The sequence below is a fragment of the Trachurus japonicus genome, chromosome 17 (assembly GCF_045865225.1).
Source record: "Trachurus japonicus isolate A0001 chromosome 17, Traja_1.0".
NCBI classification, from domain to species: domain Eukaryota; kingdom Metazoa; phylum Chordata; class Actinopteri; order Carangiformes; family Carangidae; genus Trachurus; species Trachurus japonicus.
The window spans coordinates 17,702,726-17,725,094 of NC_140923.1; the positions used below are offsets into that span (position 1 = coordinate 17,702,726).

Consider the following 22,369-nt stretch of genomic DNA (forward strand, 5'->3'; position numbering starts at 1 on the left):
GGAAACATGAAACATATAATATGGAGAATGAAATCATGAAACGCATGTTGTAGAGGAGCAGTCAGCTCAGTGTGGATAACTTAGTTTGTTGCAGAGCTCTACTGAAAATCTTATTATTGTGAGCTCATGTCCCATAGGATGAATAAGAATTTTCCAAAGTGCTGAAAATTAACATATAAGATGCAACATACTGTAACTGGCACAACTAAAGTAGTAGTTTATTGCAAAAGAATACAGTTATGTAAATAATTAACTTTTTGTGTTTTTCTTAGCTGGATTCCTCTTTTTAAATGTTTATATGGCATTTAACACAAGACTGCAACCTCAGGTTAATCATTGGCTTTGTTATGATTGCAGTGCATTAACCAAGCACATGGAAAACTGTGCTGAACTTTAGACTCAAAAAAAAGAAAGAAAGATACAAGAGCAATAGGTGCAACACCTGTTGAGATGCACAAACTTGGCATTTTGATTGTCAGGTGACCCACAAAAGTTTTTCGCAGTGCGGCATTTACAGAAACTTTGAACTTAAGGAACTTTGCAGGAAAACGTTATTTCAGACGGGCAGATTGACTGCAACCCTAAGCACGACTAACCTACCCTGCTTGTCTGAAGGGGAATCTGTTTCCATGGTAGCTTAGATCAGGTTTATTTAAGCCTACAGCTGAGCTACAGAAGCAGCCGTGTGATACTGTATCTGAAATGTAGACAAGATGGCTTCAGGATTCACCAAACTGGCCACATTTCATCCTGAGGTGGATGTGCATGTTTCTACCTACAGTATCTTTATGACAGTTCATCCAAAGGTTATTGAGACATTTCACATTTAAACACAACTGCACACGTCAACCTTATGGTGGCGCAAGAGGAGAGGGCGAGATGACCAAAAGTTGTTTAGGAGACAGATTTCCAATTAGCAATTAATAACAACAACAAAGTCAGAGTCTCGTTTCGATTGAACAAGCAAAGCAATTTATTTACAAACATACACAGGTAGTAAGTGTCGCCCATGAGTCTGTCCTCACAGAGTGTTTAGTGTGCATCGTTCGGCGAAATCTTTGGGCTTGCAAACAGAAAAAGAAGCTCAGTAAATTTAATTGGTTTTTTTTTTATCCCTCAACCTTAAATATCAGCACAATCCAAACATTCATCAGTGAAATCGTTTCGTGATCATTTCAGCTCAAATATCATCAATACTTGGAGCATCATCAAATACTATTTTCAAGAGGGGCCCACTGCCTGATTTGGTGGCCTCCCAATACTCTGTGGTCTTGTGCAAGATCATTTCAAGGTGATAAAGAAAAGAAGAAAAAAATCAAGTTGAGAAAACATGCCAAATAAATGGAATAATTCTTTTTTTTTTTTTAAGTTGGTCACATTGGCACGTCTTTTTCCTCTTAATTTTCAGTGTTTATTCTTCTTTTCTTTTTTTACATTTCAAATCAACAAACGCTTATTCAAGTTAAATGTGAATGTTTGAGCCGTCAGGGTCAGGGTCCATTAAAGAGCAGTGTCCCTTAAAGCCTGCAGGGACTCAGTGTCTTGCTCAAGGACCCTTCAGCAGGAGGACAACTACTGGCACAGGGTCTTCTTAACCCAGATCAACCAGGTAAAAAGGACATTCTCTCTCTCAAAAGCTGGAATGCCCTGCCGCCACCCTGCTGCTAATCCTCCTCACTGATCAATGGCATTTTTGCACTCATGAGCAACTTCACAGAGCGACCTCCTTGACCCCATTACAGCACCGTAAAATGTGCGGAGCAATACACTCTAACATAGAGCACAGGAAATTCGACATTGATAAAAGTGGGTCTGGTCTCCATGAGTCCATGGCAAGCATCTGACTGGTAGAAAATGAATGGAATACTTCAGTGAAAATAGGAAGTCCCATCTCGTCTGCAAGTACCTGTGTACAAACAATCATTTCTTGTCATGCGGATAAGTTGTGGCTAGAAAATAGTGAATAAAACACAAGAGAGAGAGAGAAAGAGAAAAAACAAAACAAATCCAAGGACAATTCAGATGAATTGTGTGGTGCTTGTGAACACAGCTTATTTTTCAGGGTTTGTTCCCAAGCTCATTAAAAGTCTTGGGGGAGGGGGGAGGAAAGAACATGTCCCCATTCTGCCCACGTCTTGCAATATTCAAAAAGTGCACTTTTAAGACGATGACTTGCGAAAAGATGAGTCACTCTGAGGAATAACAGTCCAGCCAAAACCAGCCACTTAAAGGGCTTTTGTTTAAATCGTATGCAGGCCCGAAGGCAACCAATCATACTAAAGTTTACAAGAAGGAGATTAATGAAAAAGAGATGATGTAAAAACAACGTTACAATCATTGGTTGTTTTAACCGAGAAAAAAAGAAAAAAAGTTCACCATCATATTCAAGCAAAACAAACAAAACAAAAAAACTCTCTTAAGCAACAAGAGAGGTCGAAAATATACAAAATGAAGGTGAAGAGATGTAGAACATGCAAACTAGAAAAACAACTTGTTTGCAGACAGTTGAACCCTTTATTTCAAAAGTCTATGTAGTGATGATGAATGTAGAAGTCAAAAAAAGAAAAAGAAAAAAGGAGAATAGTTTGTTTAAAAACTTGTGTCCCTTTGGCTGATTCCAGGGGTCCATTTCACAAAGCAGGTTTAGTGAAAACTCTGAGTCTGGTAACCCTGAAATGAGGCAAACTCTGGGTTTTCCGTTTCAGAAAGGGAGGTAACTCAAACCAGGGAAAGAGGAGTAACTCCAGCCCGTTTCACAAAGAGAGGTAACTGAAGCTCGGAGTCAGTTACTAGGGCAACACACTCCGTGAACCTAACCTGGTCGGGAGCAGGTTTTCTCCAACTAACCCTGAGTTTCTCCTTTTTATCTGAAGCTGCAGACTGAAAGCAGCGGCTGACAGGACGTGTAAACTCCCTCAGCTGGATGTTTTATTCTCCATGAGGATTTGTTTTATCGTTCAGTTTATCTGAACAACCCTCACATGACACGACACGGACACGCACGCAGTTCAGTAGTAGGTCGATCCACTTATGGATTATTTCCAGGTGTGATTGATGACTACACGCACATCCCCCTCATGTTATAATGGAGACAAACTTCAACATATCAAACACACATTTAGAGTTGCACCTGCTCAACACACAATGTTGAATAACTCTTGAGATTTCTTTTTTTAGATTAATACTACTTAATACTAGATTAATTACTTTAGACTAATACTGTGTGGGGGGGGTGCGTGATTCTGCGTCAGCATTCATACGTCACTCCACCGTGAGAAGTGGGAGGGGCGAGGCTTTTTTTTGCTGGTTGCCATGGTGAATCATGTCATCTTTGTTCCATTGATGAGGGCTTTTCATCTCCCCGTAACTCAGGGTCAAGTTACCTCAGAGTTGATTGAACTAACTGTTATCACCTGTTCTGAAACCCAAAACTCTGAGTTTCCTGTCTCAGAGTAGATCAACTCAGAGTTCAGGATTAGACTCAGAGTTTGTTGAACCTGCTTTGTGAAACGGACCCCTGGTCTCTGAGATGAAGGAGAGGGGGTGCCGGGGTGACAACCAGTGGTACCTTGAAGCGGTTGAGATGCCGACGGGGAGGAGAAAGAGAGAGAGAGGTGGGAGGATGGATGCCGTGGGAGAGGGAGGGAGTGGATCAGGAGGACAACCCGGTGGTCGTCTTCCTGATGGGTCACTAATGCTAGGAGGTCTGGAGCAGTCGTCTGTAGTGGGGCATGATCTCGTGTTCGGGCAGGTGCAGGTTGAACTCCAGGGCCACCAGGACCGGGAACTCGAAGGCGATCAGCTCTCTACGGTTCACTCTGAACCGCTCCTCCAGTTTCTACTCGTGCCAAAAAAAAGAAGAAAGAATTGAGATGAAACAATAGAAACATGCAATACTCTATTACTTATTGGTTCTCAATGACTAAGCAATAGTATCCATTTATATTTAGACCCTGAAGTTTGGGTGATGTCTGTTAAATGCATTATCATCAGACGTTAGAGCCGTTTAAACTCATTTGGATTGCTCCTCCATCGTGTTTAGGATTTTAGCACTGAGGTGACAGCCTGTGATTTATGGGATTTGACTTGATATATCAGATCTTGTTTTTAGGTAAATACTAGATTTGACTCTTAAGATCAGCCTTCATGATACTGAAAGGTTTTGTTACCGCTTGCTCTTAGTGTAGCTGTACAGTATTTACCTCAGACTGTGAAAATAAACTTTGCTGCCTCATCTGACCACATTTTCACAACAGTATTTTCTTCATGGTGGTGTCTGGCCATGCAAACAGTTGTGGTTTTATCTTTTTTTGTTTTGATTTATGTCCTGCCAGCTATAGCAGGGTTGTGTTTGTGGTGCTCACAGCAGAAAGAAAACTGTCCTGGATAGTCAGACTGTTGAAGCGACTTCATAGTGGAAAGTTTTTACTGTTTAACTTGTTGACTTTGATTCTAGTGAACTGACCCTTTAATGTGGTATACATGGGGGAATCATTTACAATCAGTCTTTGTTAAAAAATAAAATAAAATAAAAACGTTTTAATTTTCCAGAGAAAACGTACGTCTATCAGGAGTTTGACTTCATGTTTCTTGAGATCACCACCGATCTTGGCCGCCAGAAGGACACAAGCGCCGGCACAGAGTTTACGATTCTGCTTGTTCAGTTTGCCTTGTAGAACGAGTTTTTCAAAGTAGACGAAAGCCATGGCCACCGTCGGTTCCTCATAAGCACACTCATCCTGGGCCAGCTTTCTTATCTCCCTTTTCAAGCTGCACAGAGTGAGACAAGCATGAGATCGAGGAAGGAAAACAGATAGCAGACGGCACAGAAGAGAGATTATACAGTCAAATCATCTTAATTGTAAAAAAAACCCCGAACAAACAACTTGATGACACATTTTATACATTTTTGTTGGCTTTACTTTACCTCCTTATCTTGCTGAGTGTGAGCCTTATGTGGGGGAATTTCTCCTTGAAGGTTTCGTTCATGTCCTTCTTGAGGTCAGAGGGTTTGACGTATTCAATGACTGTAGTCTGAAAGGAAAACCAGAGGTGGTGTTAGGATGACCACACTCTCCACACGGAGCTCGGTGACTGGATCCTCACATGTGAGTGTTGGATTCCACTCTGCCACAATGAGGCTCAACTGTTACTGGGTGATATTTTCCTTCATTACACAGAACATGGTGACTATAGTTTGTTCTGTGTGTGGGTTTGGGCCTGAGCGCTACAAGCTAAAAAAAAAAAAGAAAGAAAGAAAAAAAGATGACTGAGAGGCAGGCTGTTAATATTTTTGGGTTTTCTCTTATTGTGATGATGCGTTTGCAGACACTTTCCCTTTAAAAAACACAGAGGACACAAATCGCACTGGGTTGTCTAATGTCTACTGAGCCTTCTGTGCCGTCCTCAGGCTTCTCTTGAACAATCCTTAGAGCTTGTTACAGCACGTTTTGAGCACCAGGTGGGTGAGTCACATCAGGACAGTTTAATGAGGGGCTGAGCGTTTGGGGCTGGGAATAAAATGCCTGGAGAACAAAGTGCATTTTTAGCCCTCAAATCAAATTCACAACTTAAATTACAGATGTTCTGGAGGCAAAATGATGATTTGCTATTGAAAATGCAGGAAAGTTCAGATATACAACATGACAATTATTTGGGTAGATTTGGACATTATTGCTCCCAATAATGACAACAACAATAAATATACAAATGGAGATAAATGTGAAAATCCTTAATAAAAAGTAAAATAATTACTCAGACAGTTACCTCTCACACTTTAGCCAGTTTGTCTATTATTAATCTTAACCATTGTATTTGGGTGGCTAATTGTTTTCATTTCTGCTTTCTTTCTGCTTCCTTTCATTTCTTCCACTCTCTTTTCAATTTCACACTTGTACACACAGACTGGCATATCACTACATTGGCAGACCCAAACACACCCTTTTTTTTTATCTCCAGTTGGCTCACACATACCTCTGACCCTACAGCGTGAGCGTTACTGCACATTAGACCAACGGCAGCAATCGTCTGGAACCTTTGTACCGCACTGTTTTGTTTTGTTTGCACTGAATGTACAGCACAAAAAAAAAAAAACAACAACTAGAATTACCGTTTCACAATTGTACATCTGACTTGTTACAGGTTACATTCCTGTTTAATCAGAATCATATAAAGCATTAACTATTTGCATTAAATGTTATCATTTGCATCACCAGTTGCTATGTGAAGCCTTGAATTATGGCTAAAAATGGTCCCACTATCCTTTGACCTTTGACCACCAAAATCCAATCAGTTCGTCCTTGTGTCGGACATTACTGCCACATGCCAAGACATTCCCTTGAGGGATTTCTTAGGTATGCATTTACAAGAATGAGGCAGACACAAAATCTAAGTCTTTTGCCCTGGTGGACTGGTGAAGAGACACAGAAACAAAATGTTTATAATCATGAATAATAATTAATTCATCTTTTTTTTTTTTATATCGTCTGCCATGATGGTGAATGAAATATCTTTAGGTCTTGACCTAGTGTCTTTGACACTGTTTTTCATGGCTAATGTGAACAAATAAGACTCACGTTGTAACAACAACAGGGTCATCCATAAGTGGTCTACTGAGAATATGCAGTAAGATAAGATCACACTATGCAGCTGTTCTAAAAATACAACTATAACCCTCTGTATGCATGTATGGTATTGCAGACGGTGCATGTAGTGTGAATAATGGTGTTCATCCTCAACTCCATGCTACTGATTGTGAGGCATGAAGGGGAATGAATGCTTATCGATGGTCAGAGCTCTGAGAAATGGACAGAAAAAAAGGAGAGCACGACAGAAAATCTTATCAACAACAACCCTGTGTTGAACTAATTTATGTCAACATGTGAAAATATTTAATTGTGTCCATGTTTTTACTGCAAAGGTATAGTTTGTTCTTTATATTTTACTATTTTATTATGTATAGTTTGTGCTTTATATTCTTATTCTTTATATTCTTATACTATATGTTGTTATCGTCACTGTGTGTCTGTGTAATGCTGCTGCTGCACTGTAATTGTATATCTATCTATCTATCTATCTATCTATCTATCTATCTATCTATCTATCTATCTATCTATCTATCTATCTATCTATCTAATTCACAATTCACACATATTCCTACCATTTTTAAAATATACAAGTAAGGTTATCCTTGGTTCATTATCATTTTCTAGGTCATACAAGGGTTTCCTCAATTGCGTGAAGAGGATTAAATTCCCTGCTTGGACTTGAAAGTTCACTTAGAAAGCCATGTGTCTCCCAAACAGCCTGTGTTTAAACCCTGAAATGCTGAGAATTTACTGGTTCAATTCCTGTAGCAAACACAATAGCCATTGTTGTGAGACGCTGGGTTTTGTAATTGGAGGAAGAGAGGAGGGAAAAAAAGCATAGCCTGGCCTTGACTGAACATTTCAACTATGTCAGTCCTTGTTGTGTATTCTGCCAGTCTCTGTAACAAAAACAGATCCCAGGAAAGAATGAGGTGGGAGTCTGGTCAGGGTGTTTTTTTTTTTTTTCCTTTTTCCAACCACAATAAAACATCCGTTCTTTTTCTGGAAAAGTAAGAGTGATTAGTGCTGAGACATCAACACTGCACTGGCTGTTGCGCCGGTCAAGTGGCTGTTAAATCGCTACTGCACTGTGTGTGTATTCTTTCAGGCCCCTCGGAGGTGGGAGAGAGTCTGGGCCCGGTGACCTTCCTGATTAAAACTGTTGGAAACATCCTCCTGGCTGCCTTTCAAAAACAGCTGATAACATTTTTGGAGAAAATATCTCTTGAGTCAGACAAATCTTTTTGGTTTGTTATTGCGCTCATATGTGGTGGGAAAACTGAGCACAAAAGTGTCCGTGATGGTTTAAAGTAACAGAGATGCCGTGGGACATCTCAACAAAACATGTCAAAATAGTGGTGGATCTATTTCAGTGAAATGATGTCCTGGAAGAAAAACAATCTTTCCATTATACCCTCAAGAGGCCAAGGCTGCAGTTGGCTGTTGTTGTTGTTATCGCTGATGGCGGTGTGTTGGAGTACTTTCTTACCATGTAGGAGGGGAAGATGAGGACTCTCTTGTGTTTTCCACAAGGCCACTGAGGGTCGTCCAGCAGATTGGGATCGTACTCTCGAAAGTCGACCAAATCATTCCCTGCCATGAGCACACACAAACACAACAACGGGGAGGGTGAGCCAGATGTTAACAGATGTTTTGCACTATTTCTTCTCCAATAAAAACATACTGAGGAAAAACAACTGAGGGTGAGGATAACAGTGAGAATAAATGTTATTATTAATGAATAAGTTTAATGGCTAACCCGTGTCCAGGCTGCTCTGGTTGCTGTTGGCCCGGCCCAGACTGAGGCTGCGGTGGCTGGCGTTACGAGACTGAGAGAAGGAAGAGGTGGAGTCGATGGTGTTTCTGCGACCGCCAAGCACATTAGTGGGATACAGGAACTGGGTGTAGGACACAGTCTGGAGACACAGGTATATACAAGTGTGGTCATGTCTGTTATAAGAGCAGCCTAAAACATTCACTTTTTTAATGCACAGGTTGTACCTATAACATTAGCAATGGCTCAGTGTCATTATGTGTCCCAGTATATAATGCCAGTAAAACCAACATGCACATTAACAGGTGCCTGAAACTGAACAAAGTGAACCATGGCCATTTTCAGCCTTTTCCATACACACAGCACATACATCTTTTTTTCCCCCAATATGCAGCTAAAATGTAAATGGATCAGTACAAAAAAAATTTGGCTCAGTTATCTGTTTCCTTCCCTATGCTAATTGGTAGCATATTATTTTCTGAACTTTCCCAATGCAAAATGTGAATGGAAACTAATTCTACTCATATAATGTAGTAGCAAACATCAACACAGTAGCATGGAACAACTGTACTGAACTGACAAACACCAACATTATCAAGACTTTGTACTAGTTACATTGCAATAGCTTTACTTTTTACCAATAATCAACACAACCTGAAAATATTCCTCCTCCACAGACAGGCCTATTTCTGCTGCTTTCTCACCTTTCCATCTGCACCCAGCTCCACTCCCTCCAGCCCGATCACCATCTCCTTGGCACTGACGCCTCCTGACGGGTGCCGCTGACGCCCTCCTTCCAGCTTTACATCCCTGATGATGATGAGCACACGACCTTTCAGGTTTTCATTATACATTACAACGCTGCTCCTTGCTTAATTCCCAGCTCCTCATGCTGAGGCCCTTTCTAACACACCTCCACATCTCTACCTCTCAGATACAATATAGGCCACGGTGGTTATTGATCTGTGCTCATCAGCTGGCCTAGTTTCTGCAGTTGCCCATGTCTGTGGGTGCATCTCAGGGAAATCAGAAATAAAGCACTCCCATGGGAGCAAGGATGGAGGAGAGTATACTTTTTGTTCTAGCAGGGCCAGCCTCTACAAAAGGCCTCACCAACGCCTGAAAAGCCATACTGCTGTGGGAGATATGCAGGAGGTCAGATGGTCTGCAGAACGGCTTGGAGAGTTAAGTGTGTCAGTGGACCACATAGTGAAGAGTCCTTGACTGAACACATTTCGTATGGGCCAAATATTTCTCGATTTCACGTCTGCAGCTGAGAACATACGTCAGACTGGGGGAATCACATGCAAAATTAAATTAAAATTGTTCCCAGATAAATAGGAAGAAATTACACAGTACGGCTCCTCACATGACCCTCCCAGTGTTTTGATTACATGTGGGGCCAGTCTATTATAATGGAAACAGTGTTATCTGGCAGACAAGCACATCAGGGCCCAGTGTTGATAGATGCATCATAGACATGGAGATCCGTAGGCAGCAGACATCTTACAGCACAGTGGAGATTAAATTTAAAAAATGGGGGAAAACACAAGAGACAGAAAGCTTTCTAGGTAGAGAGCTCTTCTATTAGGCATAAGTCTGCTGAGAATAAAGGAGAAATGAAAGGAAATCATAAGAAAAGCTGATATTGCCATGTTACATGCATGAATAGGAATCACTGGCTTCAAGGAACTGTATGTTAGTAGCGGTGTAGTCAATGCAGTGCTCATTATGTCCTATCAAATCTAGTATCGGGCAAACAAAGAAAAAAACATTCAAAGAATCTTGACCACCTGCTGTCTGCTTCACCATCAATTACTTCATACTAATACTAATACTTTGTATCTCGATTATTCCCTGCTATGAAGAAATGTGTCATTTTGCAATTTGACCCATTTAACATTTTACTCTTTAAGCCAATTTCAGCTTCACTCTGTTGCCAGGACTTTTACCTAACATGCATTAAGGGTTAGAACAATTGAAGTATGTGGAGAAAGCCCATGCTGATACAAGGCGAACATGCAAAGTCCACAAAGAAAAGCTAAGCCGAGTCGACCATGGAGGGATTTGAACACAGGACGATCACCGTCACTAGACAGTGTCCTCCCATAAGCAGATGTTCAAGGACGCAGCCTGGTAGACAGCATTATTCAATTTCTGACTTTTCCTCAAACTAAGACTTTGACATTTGCTTTCATGCCAACAATTCGATGAGAAGATCCATGCCACTATAATGTCAGTCAGCATCGCTTAGCATAAGGTCAGGAAACAGTTTGCCTATCAAAAAAAGCATGCCTACCAGGAAATGTAAATGTAACAGCTTGTTGGTTTAACCCGCATCAAACAATTATTTTACTTTACTTTTAAAAATTGTGGTTTTATAGATCTGTATGTAGAACTATTGCCAGGATTGGCCAGGAACAGTAACTTCTTGATATCTGGTCATCATATTGAAAAAAGTCCCAATCATGCCTAAGTAATAGTCTCTCACATACGCCCCCATGTTGAACTGCAAATTCTAGTTTTTACTTCCAGGTCTGGAGGCCCTAGTAGGCTTTTATTACATTTAGACAGAGCCAGGCTAGCAGTTTCCCTTTGTTTGCAGTCACAATGCTAAGCTATGCTAGCCGTCTCTGGGTTGATGGTGGGTAATACTCAACAAGCAAATGCAAAGGTCCATTGTATCAATCAACTCATCTAATTCCTGGCAAGAAAGTAGATGGCAAAAAGCAAATGTTTTGAATTTTTTTGGAACCATACCAGTCTGCTGTGTAAAATTTGGTCATTTTTGTTCATGGGATAATAGTTGTAGATATAAAAGACAAAGAGTGAGGAGAAAGAAGAGAGAGGAAAGATAGAAAAAAAGATTATATGCAATCAATCATTTGGGCCCAGGCCTTTAAAAGGTTGTTTTGTTGTTTCAACATTTAGCTGAGCCAACCACAGTCTCACTGTAAACTGTCAATTAGCAGCAATGAGCTGTCAATGTGCATATTGGAAAGCTCCAGGGGTTTATTAACCCTTGACCTTGCACTGATTGGCTGGCTTAGGAAATTCCACAAACGGATTGAGCCTTTTATGCTCCTCACTAAGCCCCAGTGCGAAGCTTTTCTTTCTGTGCATTGTATTCTCCGGTGTTTATCTTTCCCCTTTCTCTTTCACTTCCTCCAAAACACAACGTTTCATGTGACTAGGGAGGGGTGGGAGCATCAGGACCAAGGTCATACCAGAGCTACCCCCAGGAAAACCAGGTAGGTTGGTTATTACAGAGCTTTGTTCTGCTTATAAAAATAAAAAAAGGAAACAAGCATCTACAGATAAGTGAGAGATGTTTTCTGTTCTAGTGAATAGAAATGTAAACTCATAAACCACTGAATAAACAAAAAATGGTTAATAACAATCTGTCATGACTGTGTCTGTCCACACAACAGATAGACCAGTCTCTCAACTTCGGGAAAGATTAGACCACTGAACACCACATTCAATTTGAGGGTTAAAATGTCTAAATCCAAGGAGAGCAGAAACCCCGGGAAAGGTGAGTCTTAAATGCTACAGAGCAAAGCGGGCAACAGACAAAAATGACTTGACTTGAACAAAAAGAATGAGTGCCCAAAAGCCACCAGAGGCACTATGGAAAAAGCAATACAAGCAACAAGCATTAGGCTACAATGTGCTTATACAAAATTAAGCCTTTATAGCTCATTTCAGCCCAGTGTTTACTTATTTGTACAGGAAAAATATGCATCCACCAAAAACCAACCCTTAGCGATGTATGCACCAGTAAGAGGAGAGTACATCCACAGAAAAAGAGGGATGAGAAAACAAAGGGAAAGAGGGAGCACAGGCTGGAGGAAGTTACAAGGTTCGGCATGCTGTCGGATACATACCCTGCTTGGCTACAATCTCGATAGGGCAGGACAGAAAATACACTATAGAAGGATCTTCTGCCACTGATAAGGACTATCCTATAAAAACAAAAATGGCAAACAAGCTAAATCAATGTATCTGGATAAGACCCACAGGTTAAAGTTGGAGAAAAAAAGTGTGCAGTAAAAACTTGGAATAAAGAGAATGAACTGAAAATTCAGTATGAGTGTATGTGTGTGTGTGTTTGTTTTGTAGCATTGTAGCGTGCAGTCAGTGGTTTGGATGCAACAAAGATGCAACAACCATGAGCTATCTTTAACTACCTTGTAAACAGAATGAAATCAGACATTTTTCCCCAATGACCAGATGTCCACATCACAGAATGTCTTTAAATAACACTACAACATCCTCAGAGTGACTTCTTTTAATAGGTGCAACTCACAGGCACATGATGAGAGTACCAGTACCCGGCCAAAAACATCACCGACATAAACCAGCACGTGAATAATGAAAAGCCAATTGTTTTCAGCATCAGTTAATGGTGTGGAAAATCCAGCTCTGGCATTATCCCACATCAAATGTGGTTGTGCATATGAGGGGAAAAGAGCTGCTTTATCTATCGAGTAATTGAACAGGTGGAACTGATCAAGGAGGTTCAAGCTGTTGTCTAAACCAGAAGGTGCTAGCTTTCACAAAATCTGCTTCTCTGTGTCACAAGAATGCTGGACAAGAGCAGTGTAAAATTAATATATGACTTTAAATTTAAAATGGATTATTTACTCAAATAACACCAAAATTAGACTCAAAAACACCAAGAATAAAAACTAACTCAGTTAAATTTCAAAGCCAAGGCATTAAATCATTATTGGTCCCTGTGCCTAAACAACCACGTTTCTTTGGTTTCCTTCTGCACACCCAGTAAAAAGTCAACATTAACATGAATGCGTCAGAGGTTGTCTGTTTTTAGGGATTTGTTGTGCTGGATGCATGCTTGTTAAGACTGTGATACAATGATATGCAATTTAGCGTGATTTTTATAGTGTGATTCCAAAGTTTCAACAATGATCAAATGCAGATCAAAATAAAATGCAAAATATTCAGTATTGACTTGATTTATATTATGGTATATTTACAAGTCAGAGCAATGTGCTGTGAATGGGCCAGGCCTGCTCGCCTGCAATGTGGCATGTAATGTGAGAAACATCCAAACTGCAGTTCATTGACTGGGGCAGCCTGCCATTATCCACTGAAGACCTGTATTGACTAAGGGACGGCGTTGTTTGGCTTCATACCTTCCATTGCGCATATCATGTTGCCTCATGTTCTTTATGAAGTGGACCTTCTTGAAGCTCTTTGGTCGGGGTGAACCCGATAGGGTTCGGCATCTAAAATGTAAAACAAACGCATAACATCAGTACACCGAGAAAGAGAGAAACTGTGCCAATGAGATACATGACACTGAGCTGAACGTCTCATTTAACTAAGACACACAAAACGTACCAGCAGACAATGTGTGCGAGAAGGGTGATTTAGTGTAGTGTACTACCTGCGCAGAGGAGCATTTTCCTCAATGTCCTCTAGCGTTTCAAGCGAAGAACGCTGAGAGATGAGTCTTCGTCTGAGAAGGCAGGCAGAGGGGAAGTTTGAGGTTAGAGGAAGTGAAGAAATCATCAACACAAAACTATTACAGGACCAACTGTCATTCAACAGTTCTTAGACAAACCAACTCAGGCACAACAATAAACACAACTCTTATCATGACCTTTTTTCTGCCATAGCAAACAAGTGAACACATGGTACTGCAAAGGAATTTGATGAAAAAGCAAAACAGTAAATCAAACTCTGCTCCAGAGAAATACCTGAAAGGGAAAAAGTCAGCGCTGAAAATCCATAAGGGGCAATTTTCCACACAAATTGAGGTCAGTCTAGAATAAACAGAGATAGCAACCTTTACCAAATGTCAAGCTAAATCTCTATTTACCTACTTACTGAATGGCAAGACATCAATAAGCCACTATCTTAGCTTGCAGTACTGCTAAAGTTTTTTTTACACTTAACAAATAAATATGGCAATCGTCTTTGTGGATTAGCGTCAAATAATCGATTTTGCCTAAATAAGATACTTTGTTTTTTGCTGGCTGATGCTTGTCAATATTGAATACTACTGATAAATTTCATCCTGGAACAACGTGCATGTGTGGTAACAGGAGGCCTCGACACAAGGGTCAAACTATGGTGTTAAACTGTCACCCATTTCTGTATGTTCTGTGGTTAATTCACAGGAACGGCTCTGGAACGGTCAAGTTATGACTGCTATCAATCAGCACCACTGTTGTGCCTTTGTGGTCAATGATCACTCCTCCGCCTTGCGTAGATCACAGAGAATTTTCCAGGATCTGAGCTGCTAAGAGGATAACGATCTGGCTCTGAAAGCACTTTGTGTAACATATTTTGTAACACAGATGGCCTTTATTTCACACTTTATTGCACGACTCAACGGGCTAATTCTGCTGGACCACTTTTATAGGATCGGCTGCCAGTGTCAGAAACGAACCCACATGTGATAGCTAGTAAGTAAGCTGTTCTAAAATTAGGTTGTAATTGCATGTTCAGCACCACAATAACTACATAATCCACCTCATTATCCCGCCTTATAAGGTGGCCACAATTAAAGTGGTGGAAATTAACACATTAATGGTGAAATTACAAAAAGCATGACACATTATCTCTTCAGCTGTCTTAGTACACTGCTACGCCCAAACAAATGGCTGCAAATATACATCATGCATATTTTATATCCTCCTCGAGTAATTGTTTTAACGAATCAAAAAAAGGTGCAGCAGACCCTGCAGTATAAAGACAAGCTAATGACACTGACGACCCTCTTCACTGAGCATCTCAGCCTGAAGGGAGAGACAGCGGAGTGTAAAGCAGAGTGGCTGGTTAATAAACGACAGAGCATGAGGACAGATTTACAAAAGATGACTCTGTGCTTGAGGATCTCGCAGGGTTTAAACCAACACGAGCTGAGTGAACTCTGTATACCGGAGGAGATGGGGTGAGATAAGTGTTTACATCATGAGGAGCCAGACTGATGAAGCAGACAAGAAACCAAGGGCCATTATTCTGGCTAACCCTCTGCACTGTACATTATGACCCTAATGATCATAAACGGGAAGGGAGAACACTGAGCTCCGATAAAGGGCATGACCAGTTGCACGTCTTGCTCCAAATAATGACAACACGCAGCTGAAAACAACACTGTCTCTGTGCTACCGTGCACTAAGAGGGTCATAGTGAAGGGGGCCTGACCTAATGAAGGTCAGACAAGAGGAGGTCATGTGATTTATGGTCAGACTTACATCACCCTCCCTCGGTGACGACACGGAAAGATGGATAGGCTGGATAAAGAGTATGAGGACAGGGTGCGTCTATTCATCCCTAAAACTAAGCTTTAAAAAACATTAAGGTCATATGAAGAGATTTCCATGGTGTATTTTTATGTATTAAACATGAAATGGGATCCAAGTGTGGATAACAGTCATTAGCTAATGAGAACGTCCTCATCTTTAATCCAACACTGACTCAAATTAAGGTATTCTATTTGAAGGCTTAACTTCAGGCTGCACTAATCAATATTTACATGAGGCCAATGGGTCAAATGACGATGGATGACATGAAAGGCCTCTCTAGTTGTATCAAATTAACAGGGAATTAGCACCCAACACCCGCAGCTCTCTTGAGCTCTGTCCAGCACTTTTTTCCCAGCCTTTTTCAGCTCTTTGTTTTGATTTTATGGCTCGCAGCAGTCGTTCTGGTTTGCTCTCAGCGCTCTCGTCAGCTCAGCATTGTTTGCCACAACGGCAGAGAGCCGTTTTCCACTAGCTGTAGCTACACTACCTGCCCAACAACGCAACAACTTACAATGTTAGCATCTAGCGGGAGCGTATGTTCCCCAGGTCCTATGTTTCAGTTTTTCCCAAAAAGGGTCCCATGTTCCCCGGTCGCAATACATACTTGGGAACACGAGACCCTTTGTCTAAAATTAGGGTCCTATGTTCCCCGCTTTTCCCCCAAAGGAACCGGGGAACATGCAATTTTTGGTCCCAGAAGAGGAGTTGTGACTTTGCAGATTTTTGCCTATTTTTGAGTGAGTTGAGTTATAACTTTGAGCGAGAAGTGGAATTGTCCCATTGGTTGGGTTTAGGCAATGAAGAAAGGAGTTGGTTAAGTTTAGTAAAAAGACCAGGTAGACGCTAGACAGGCCAGATAGAGTCCAGATAAGTAGAGAGAGTCCATCGACTGGCAACAGGGGGGAACATAGGACCCTTTTTCAGAAAAAGTTAAGTTAAGTTTATTGTTGTCTTTGCATAAAAAAAAGGGTCCTATGTTCCCCGGTCACATACAAAGCGGGGAACATAGGACCCCGGGAACATAGGGATGATTCCCATCTTAGCTGGTGAACATAGCAGAGCATTCATTAGCTAAAGAAACTGATATTTCCCTAAGGATGTGGAGGTTCAAACCGAGCTAAACGGAGTGTGAACATTAGGCTACAACTCACTAGGAACCAGAAACATGACTCCAAATGACTGTTTTTCTTCCACGTTTGCTAGATGTGAAAATAAGCAACTGTTTGCTAGCGCTTGTAGCATAGTGAGGTCATATTTGTTCTTGAAAGTTTGAACTTTTAACAAACAGTGATTATTTTCTGTAATCAGAAGATTAGATGGTGGACACACTTTAAAGTTCAAATAAAGCTAATAAGAGATTTCAGCTGCCTGAATTAGCCCAATTAAGTGGGTATTTCACTTTAAAAAAAGGCCTGTAACTTTGTAAGCTGCCCATTTGATCTCACCCATTTATCTTGCTAAATGCCCATATTAGCTTCAGTTGAATTTCTACACAGGGGACCAAATGCTCTCAGCACACATTGGCATGAGAATTGAATAAGACTATTAGCTACTATAAAAGTACTGCAATCCCAGTCCCAGTCTGTGCCTAGGAAGAAAAGACTTCTTCTTGCCATCCATCTCTGTCCTGTGTGACATTTTGCCATCTCTCCAGTCCCAAGTCTCTGTGAATCGTTACTTTCCTTTAAAAAAAAAAAAAAAATCATTCACCACTTGGCTTCAGGGCATGTTTCCAGTTCATCATCTGAACAGTGCCCGGGAGGACTTTGATCCAGACAAACTGTAGATTAACAGCTGCAGCAGGATATGTTTTTAATGCAAAAGATGTTTTCCAGGCTGGTACAAATCCTGGAAACAATAACACAGGCCAAGCCACTCATTCACTTTAGACGCCAAAAAGATACCAAGGAGGGTCCGAACATTCGGTTTCTATACAGTTTGACATTAACAAGGCTCCGTCAGAAGCTTCAAAGACGGCTCAGTGTAAATCAGAGGCAAAGCAGCAACAACAAGCATCTCTCAGTATCTCTGAAACAATTCCTGCTACTGTTGCCTCAAGTCATTTTCTTTAAGCATTTTCTTTTCATAGATGCAACCCATTCAGCATTAAGCTATTTCTACTGCAGACACAATAACATCCTCTTGGAACTGGAAATGTCTGAAAAAGTTATTGATAATCCGGTCCAGTGGTGCCCTGAAATAAAGCCATAAAACTCAAGTGGACTATTTAGATGTGGAGATTAAACAGCTTCACACGTACACCCTGTTGGCAGCTTGCCACAGGACATAGTCTTCCATTTCGCCGGGGGAGAGTCACTGAATGGAAATAAATGTAATGTTCTGGGCTTCTTCACACAAATACAGGCCTGCTAAACGGAAATGTGATTATTCTGATAAAAAGGAGTGGAAAAAAAATCCAGTCAGAGCAGTTCAGCCTCTGTGATCCTCAAACACACCAGGAAGGAAAAATGAGACGTGTAAGCAGATTTTAACAAATGAATGGAGTTAAAGTAACATAAATACAAATAAAACAGTTCTGTTGTGCATGATATCAATACACAGCACAGTTGGACTGTTCAAGGTGAGAAACTGGACAGGTCATAATGTGAGAATTTAACTCTGGGGTCCAATCGCTTGAGGTAAAAAAAAAAAACATGGTGACCCTAGTGACTCGTTACTAGTGGGATTTTTCATTCAAATCTTTTCTTTTCTAAGCATTTGTTGACAGCTCAGGCATTGAGAGACTCTGAGAAGAAAAACGGAGCGTGCTTATGTAATCCTGTCATTACGCCAACCATGACCTCAGCGAACAACAATCAACATCATGACCAAAAGTATGTGACCCAATCGCACAAAAACTCCACAGGACCATTATAATGGCCTGTGCTGCTTGTTTTCCAGCCACAGTTTCTGCCGCCTCATGCTGAAGAAATCTTATTAAACGACATGATTGTGCACTTTCTGACGGTGATGGGAGGCTTCCTACAGTATGTCTTCGTGGGGGAAGGAATGAAATTAAAATAGCCCTACACCTTAGGCAGACAAGGCCAGATGGTAATAGGTACTGTATGCTATATTTAAAGCCCCGGCTCTTGGCATGCGGATTCATGATGGAAGAGTGGAAGGAAAGCTGAATATAAACTCACCCATAATTTTCATGCATTAGATTCTGATTAGGATATGGTCTAAAGCGTTTTTGGCCTAGGAGAGGCTATTCTGGCGGCACATCAAAGGCTCTGCGACTTCCTGAATGGGAGTGGGACTGAAGGCCAAAAAGTCTGAGTGGAGAGTGTGTCTCTGATGCCCCTGGGAGAGGAAGTGGAGGACAGAAAATACAGAGCTGAGAGCCAGGCTACTTCTCAGAAAGCCTGGGCATCCTGCCTCTCCCAGCCAGGGACCTCTGGACACGTTTCCACCAGCTGCCCTCAGAAAACAAACCAGGCACTGTGCAGAGCGCTTGTCTGTCTGCGCGCCGGTGGAATATGGCCGCGCTCCATCAACAGGTTGCTTACCTCTCAACATCAGAATTCATTTTGTGCTAACGTCCTCCAAACACATTCCAAAAGCAGGGTACAGTCAGAGCTCAAGAACTTCATACGGTCATTACTAACTCACTGTGTAGTAGAAAACAGATGTCAGACATGCAACAGCTGAACATCAATACTTTGGGGTTATTTTGTTTTGCTTTTTTTGGTTCTGAGCGGAAATGTGTCCACAGAACAAAAGCATTACATCGTAATTTTGCAAGATTCAAGCTGAGTCAGAGCTCAGTTTCTGTTTCATATTTGAAAAGCATAGTTGTGACTTTGTTGAATCAAAAAACGTTCTGTAGGAAAACATATCATATCAAGGTTTTGAAAAGAGTTTTGTTGCACTTTGACCACCCAAACCTACTCATTGCATTGTAATTGGCATTTCGAAAAAAGCCACGCAGTCAGCATGCAACGGCGTATGAAGTTCACTGCATACACTGCATGTACAATCCAGTGCCACCACATAAACCAACCTGGACCACACTACTTACACCTTGACATTGGAAATTCAGTCTTGACCTTGGAAACATCAGTTCTATTAGATCTGAGTTTCCTTCACACATGGAGTTTACAAAGCCATTATGGATTTCAGATTTGTTCAAGCTTCCAAGGTCAAGAATAAACTTTTAAACTCTTAAAACAACATAAACCAGAGGCTTTTAAAATACTTTGAAATAAGCATTTACAATTCAAGAACAGCTCCTAATTGGTGAAGAGAATGTTTTGTTAACTTTATCATGGGCCTGAGTAGCAGCTCACTGTTTATATCTGCTGCAGTTGTGCTTCACTGTCAGGTGCTTCAGTTTTGTTTTTCATTCCTTGTAAATAGTCTCCCATTTAAAAATGATTGATGGTAACACTCAAGTTACGCAACTTTTATAATGCAAATCTCTCTCTCTCCCCATCGAAAAGCACATTTTAGGACTTTCGGAAGCTCTTAGTTCAGCAGTGCAATTTCCACAAGGTCAGGAAGGGGAACTAGATGCTTACTGAGTGTTTCACCATGAAGCATGGCTTCCTGAGGAGTCTGGCAGAGTCACCAGAGGGAGGAGAGGATTTGGGTAAGAGAGAGAGAGAGAGGTTTCTGAATGGAGTGTGGAGCAGAAAGGATTTGACAGCAGGTTCTGACAGTGAGAGAACCATGAGACGACTGTTACTGACAGCTGTCCCGCTGCGAGGCGGGACCCTCCAACCTCTCATGCCTCCCAAGTGAAGACAAAAGCAAACAGAGAGGGCAAATAAAAGACATCCACATGGAACAGAAGAGGGGGGGCTTTCTGCTCCATGTGTATTTGAACACGGGTGTAGAGTTACAGGATGTTTGCGTCACGAGACAGCAGGTGTGTGCCAGTCTTTGGTATGACAATCACTAAAAATAATTTGAAGTGCAGCAAATTTTGACATAGAACATGAGAACATGTACAAAACAGAAACACAAACAGAAACCGATGAGGTGTGCTGCCGAGTTCCCATCTCCTGGGGAAACTAGGTTACGCCTCCACAGCTGTTGGGACCTGTGATCATAACTGAATGTATCTGTCCCTGCGCAGCCCAGTGAGTCATACGGCTACAACCATCTGCATGGAGTAAATATACAAGCAGCTGAACTTTCTCCTCCTGCTGTGCATTGTTGTTTCGTCCAGACAAGAGCGCCTTGCCTGGGGCCAAAAGCACCTTTTTTTAAAAGAAAAAAAAACAAAAAAAAAAACAGCTGACTGGAAGAAAACAGAGAGGGGGAAAAAACAGTTCCTAGAGTTCATTCATTCAGGGATGTGGTCAGTGAGGAAAAACAAACAAAACTTAACCCATTATACACCTTGAATTAATGAGCGGATTGGTTAAGGAAATGACAGTCTGACTTTTTAAAACCTACAGTAGAAGTTCAAACCAACACAACAAAAACACAATAGGGGGTGTGTCAGTGGGATCTTCATGTCACCGGCTACATCATATCAAACACAAAACATGACTGACTGCTCTGCTCCTATGCATGCTTCTTGCACTGCTACAATTAAACAAAAAAAATCTGTGTGAGGTATTGCTAAGTTTTTGTTTGCTTGTTTTTGATAAGCAAATAAACAATGGCCTGACTGCAGAGTGGCCTGCAGACAAGATCTAATAGTTCACACACCATCACAATAGCTGCAGACACAGTGTACACACACCACCACGCGTCCCCCTGCATCATCATCATCAGACAGTGAAGTAATATCGATGTTCACACACACACATAACACACACACAGTTACCTTGACCTCTGTAGCTCTATGGCAGAGTTAGCTATCTGTCCGCCCTCCAGGCAGTAGCTCTGGGAGGACTGTCTGGAGTAGGAGGCAGGAAGGATTCCCTGAGTGTACGTCTGCAGCCTCCCTCTAGTCGAGGCTGGGACCGCGGAGAAAGGCGAGCTGAATGTCGACGAGGACACGAAAGCGTCGCCATCCGTGTCTGTACTACTACCTGCCGGAGCAGCAGCAGCGGCGGCGGCGGCGGCTGCGGAGGGACCAGTCCCAAAACTGGCCCGACTGCTGGCGAGGAGAGCCTGGTTTGCAAAGGCGAGCGCCTGGGCGGCCGTGGTCGCTGCCGCCGCCGCCGCCGCAGCAGCAGCAGCAGCAGCAGCCGTGGTGGTGGTGGTGGTGGCAGCAGCTCCGCGCTCCGGGGAAACCAGGCTCTGTCTAGTCCTTGGCTCAAGCGAGCTCTCCTCTTCGTTTTGATTGTCTGCATCGTCTTGCACGGGTCGCCCATCTAGAGAAATGTTGCTGAGAAAAGACAGCGCCGCTTGCCTCCTCCTCGGGTCTATGCGTTTCCGCGTATGCTCGATACTGGGGTGCTTTATCTGAAGCGTGGCTGTGGATGTGTTGCTGCTCGTGGCAGCCGCCATGGTCCACTTCCAGTGATCCGAGTCCCCCGCAGCAGCGATCTTACCTTGCTGACATTAATATAGTGTTAATCGTGCTTGTGCTGGTGAATGGTAGTGGCCTGTCTTTTAAGTACATGCGTTTAACTGGGTGAAAACAGGGAGGTCACGTGTGTGCAGTATTGTGGCAGCACAGGGAAAATTTGGACCAATGGGCTGTCAGGAATACGTGTTTTTTTTTTTCAATACCTTTTCCTGACTGCTGAAGCGTCTCTCGCTCCTCTGACAGTGCATGCCAAAATTACATAAACCAGGCACCGCTGAAATACTCAGATCTGCAC

General features: G+C 41.9%; 1 protein-coding gene across 2 annotated transcripts; it reads right to left on the reverse strand.

Annotated features, from left to right (window-relative positions):
- Positions 1-3,506: 3,506 nt before the first annotated feature.
- On the reverse strand, positions 3,507-22,134 carry cables1 (Cdk5 and Abl enzyme substrate 1). Of its 2 annotated transcripts, XM_085803660.1 has the most exons (10): positions 21,424-22,134; positions 13,775-13,846; positions 13,521-13,613; positions 12,249-12,326; positions 9,066-9,171; positions 8,347-8,503; positions 8,077-8,180; positions 4,928-5,034; positions 4,563-4,770; positions 3,507-3,838 (listed from the first exon to the last, which is right to left on the reverse strand). In XM_085803660.1, exons 1-10 carry the CDS (start codon positions 22,050-22,052, stop codon positions 3,698-3,700), a joined length of 1,695 nt encoding a protein of 564 aa, XP_085659786.1. In that variant the 5' UTR covers positions 22,053-22,134; the 3' UTR covers positions 3,507-3,697. The 2 variants fall into 2 exon arrangements, with proteins under 2 accessions (XP_085659786.1, XP_085659787.1); XM_085803661.1 differs by lacking the exon at positions 12,249-12,326.
- Between the last annotated feature and the right edge of the window lie 235 nt (positions 22,135-22,369).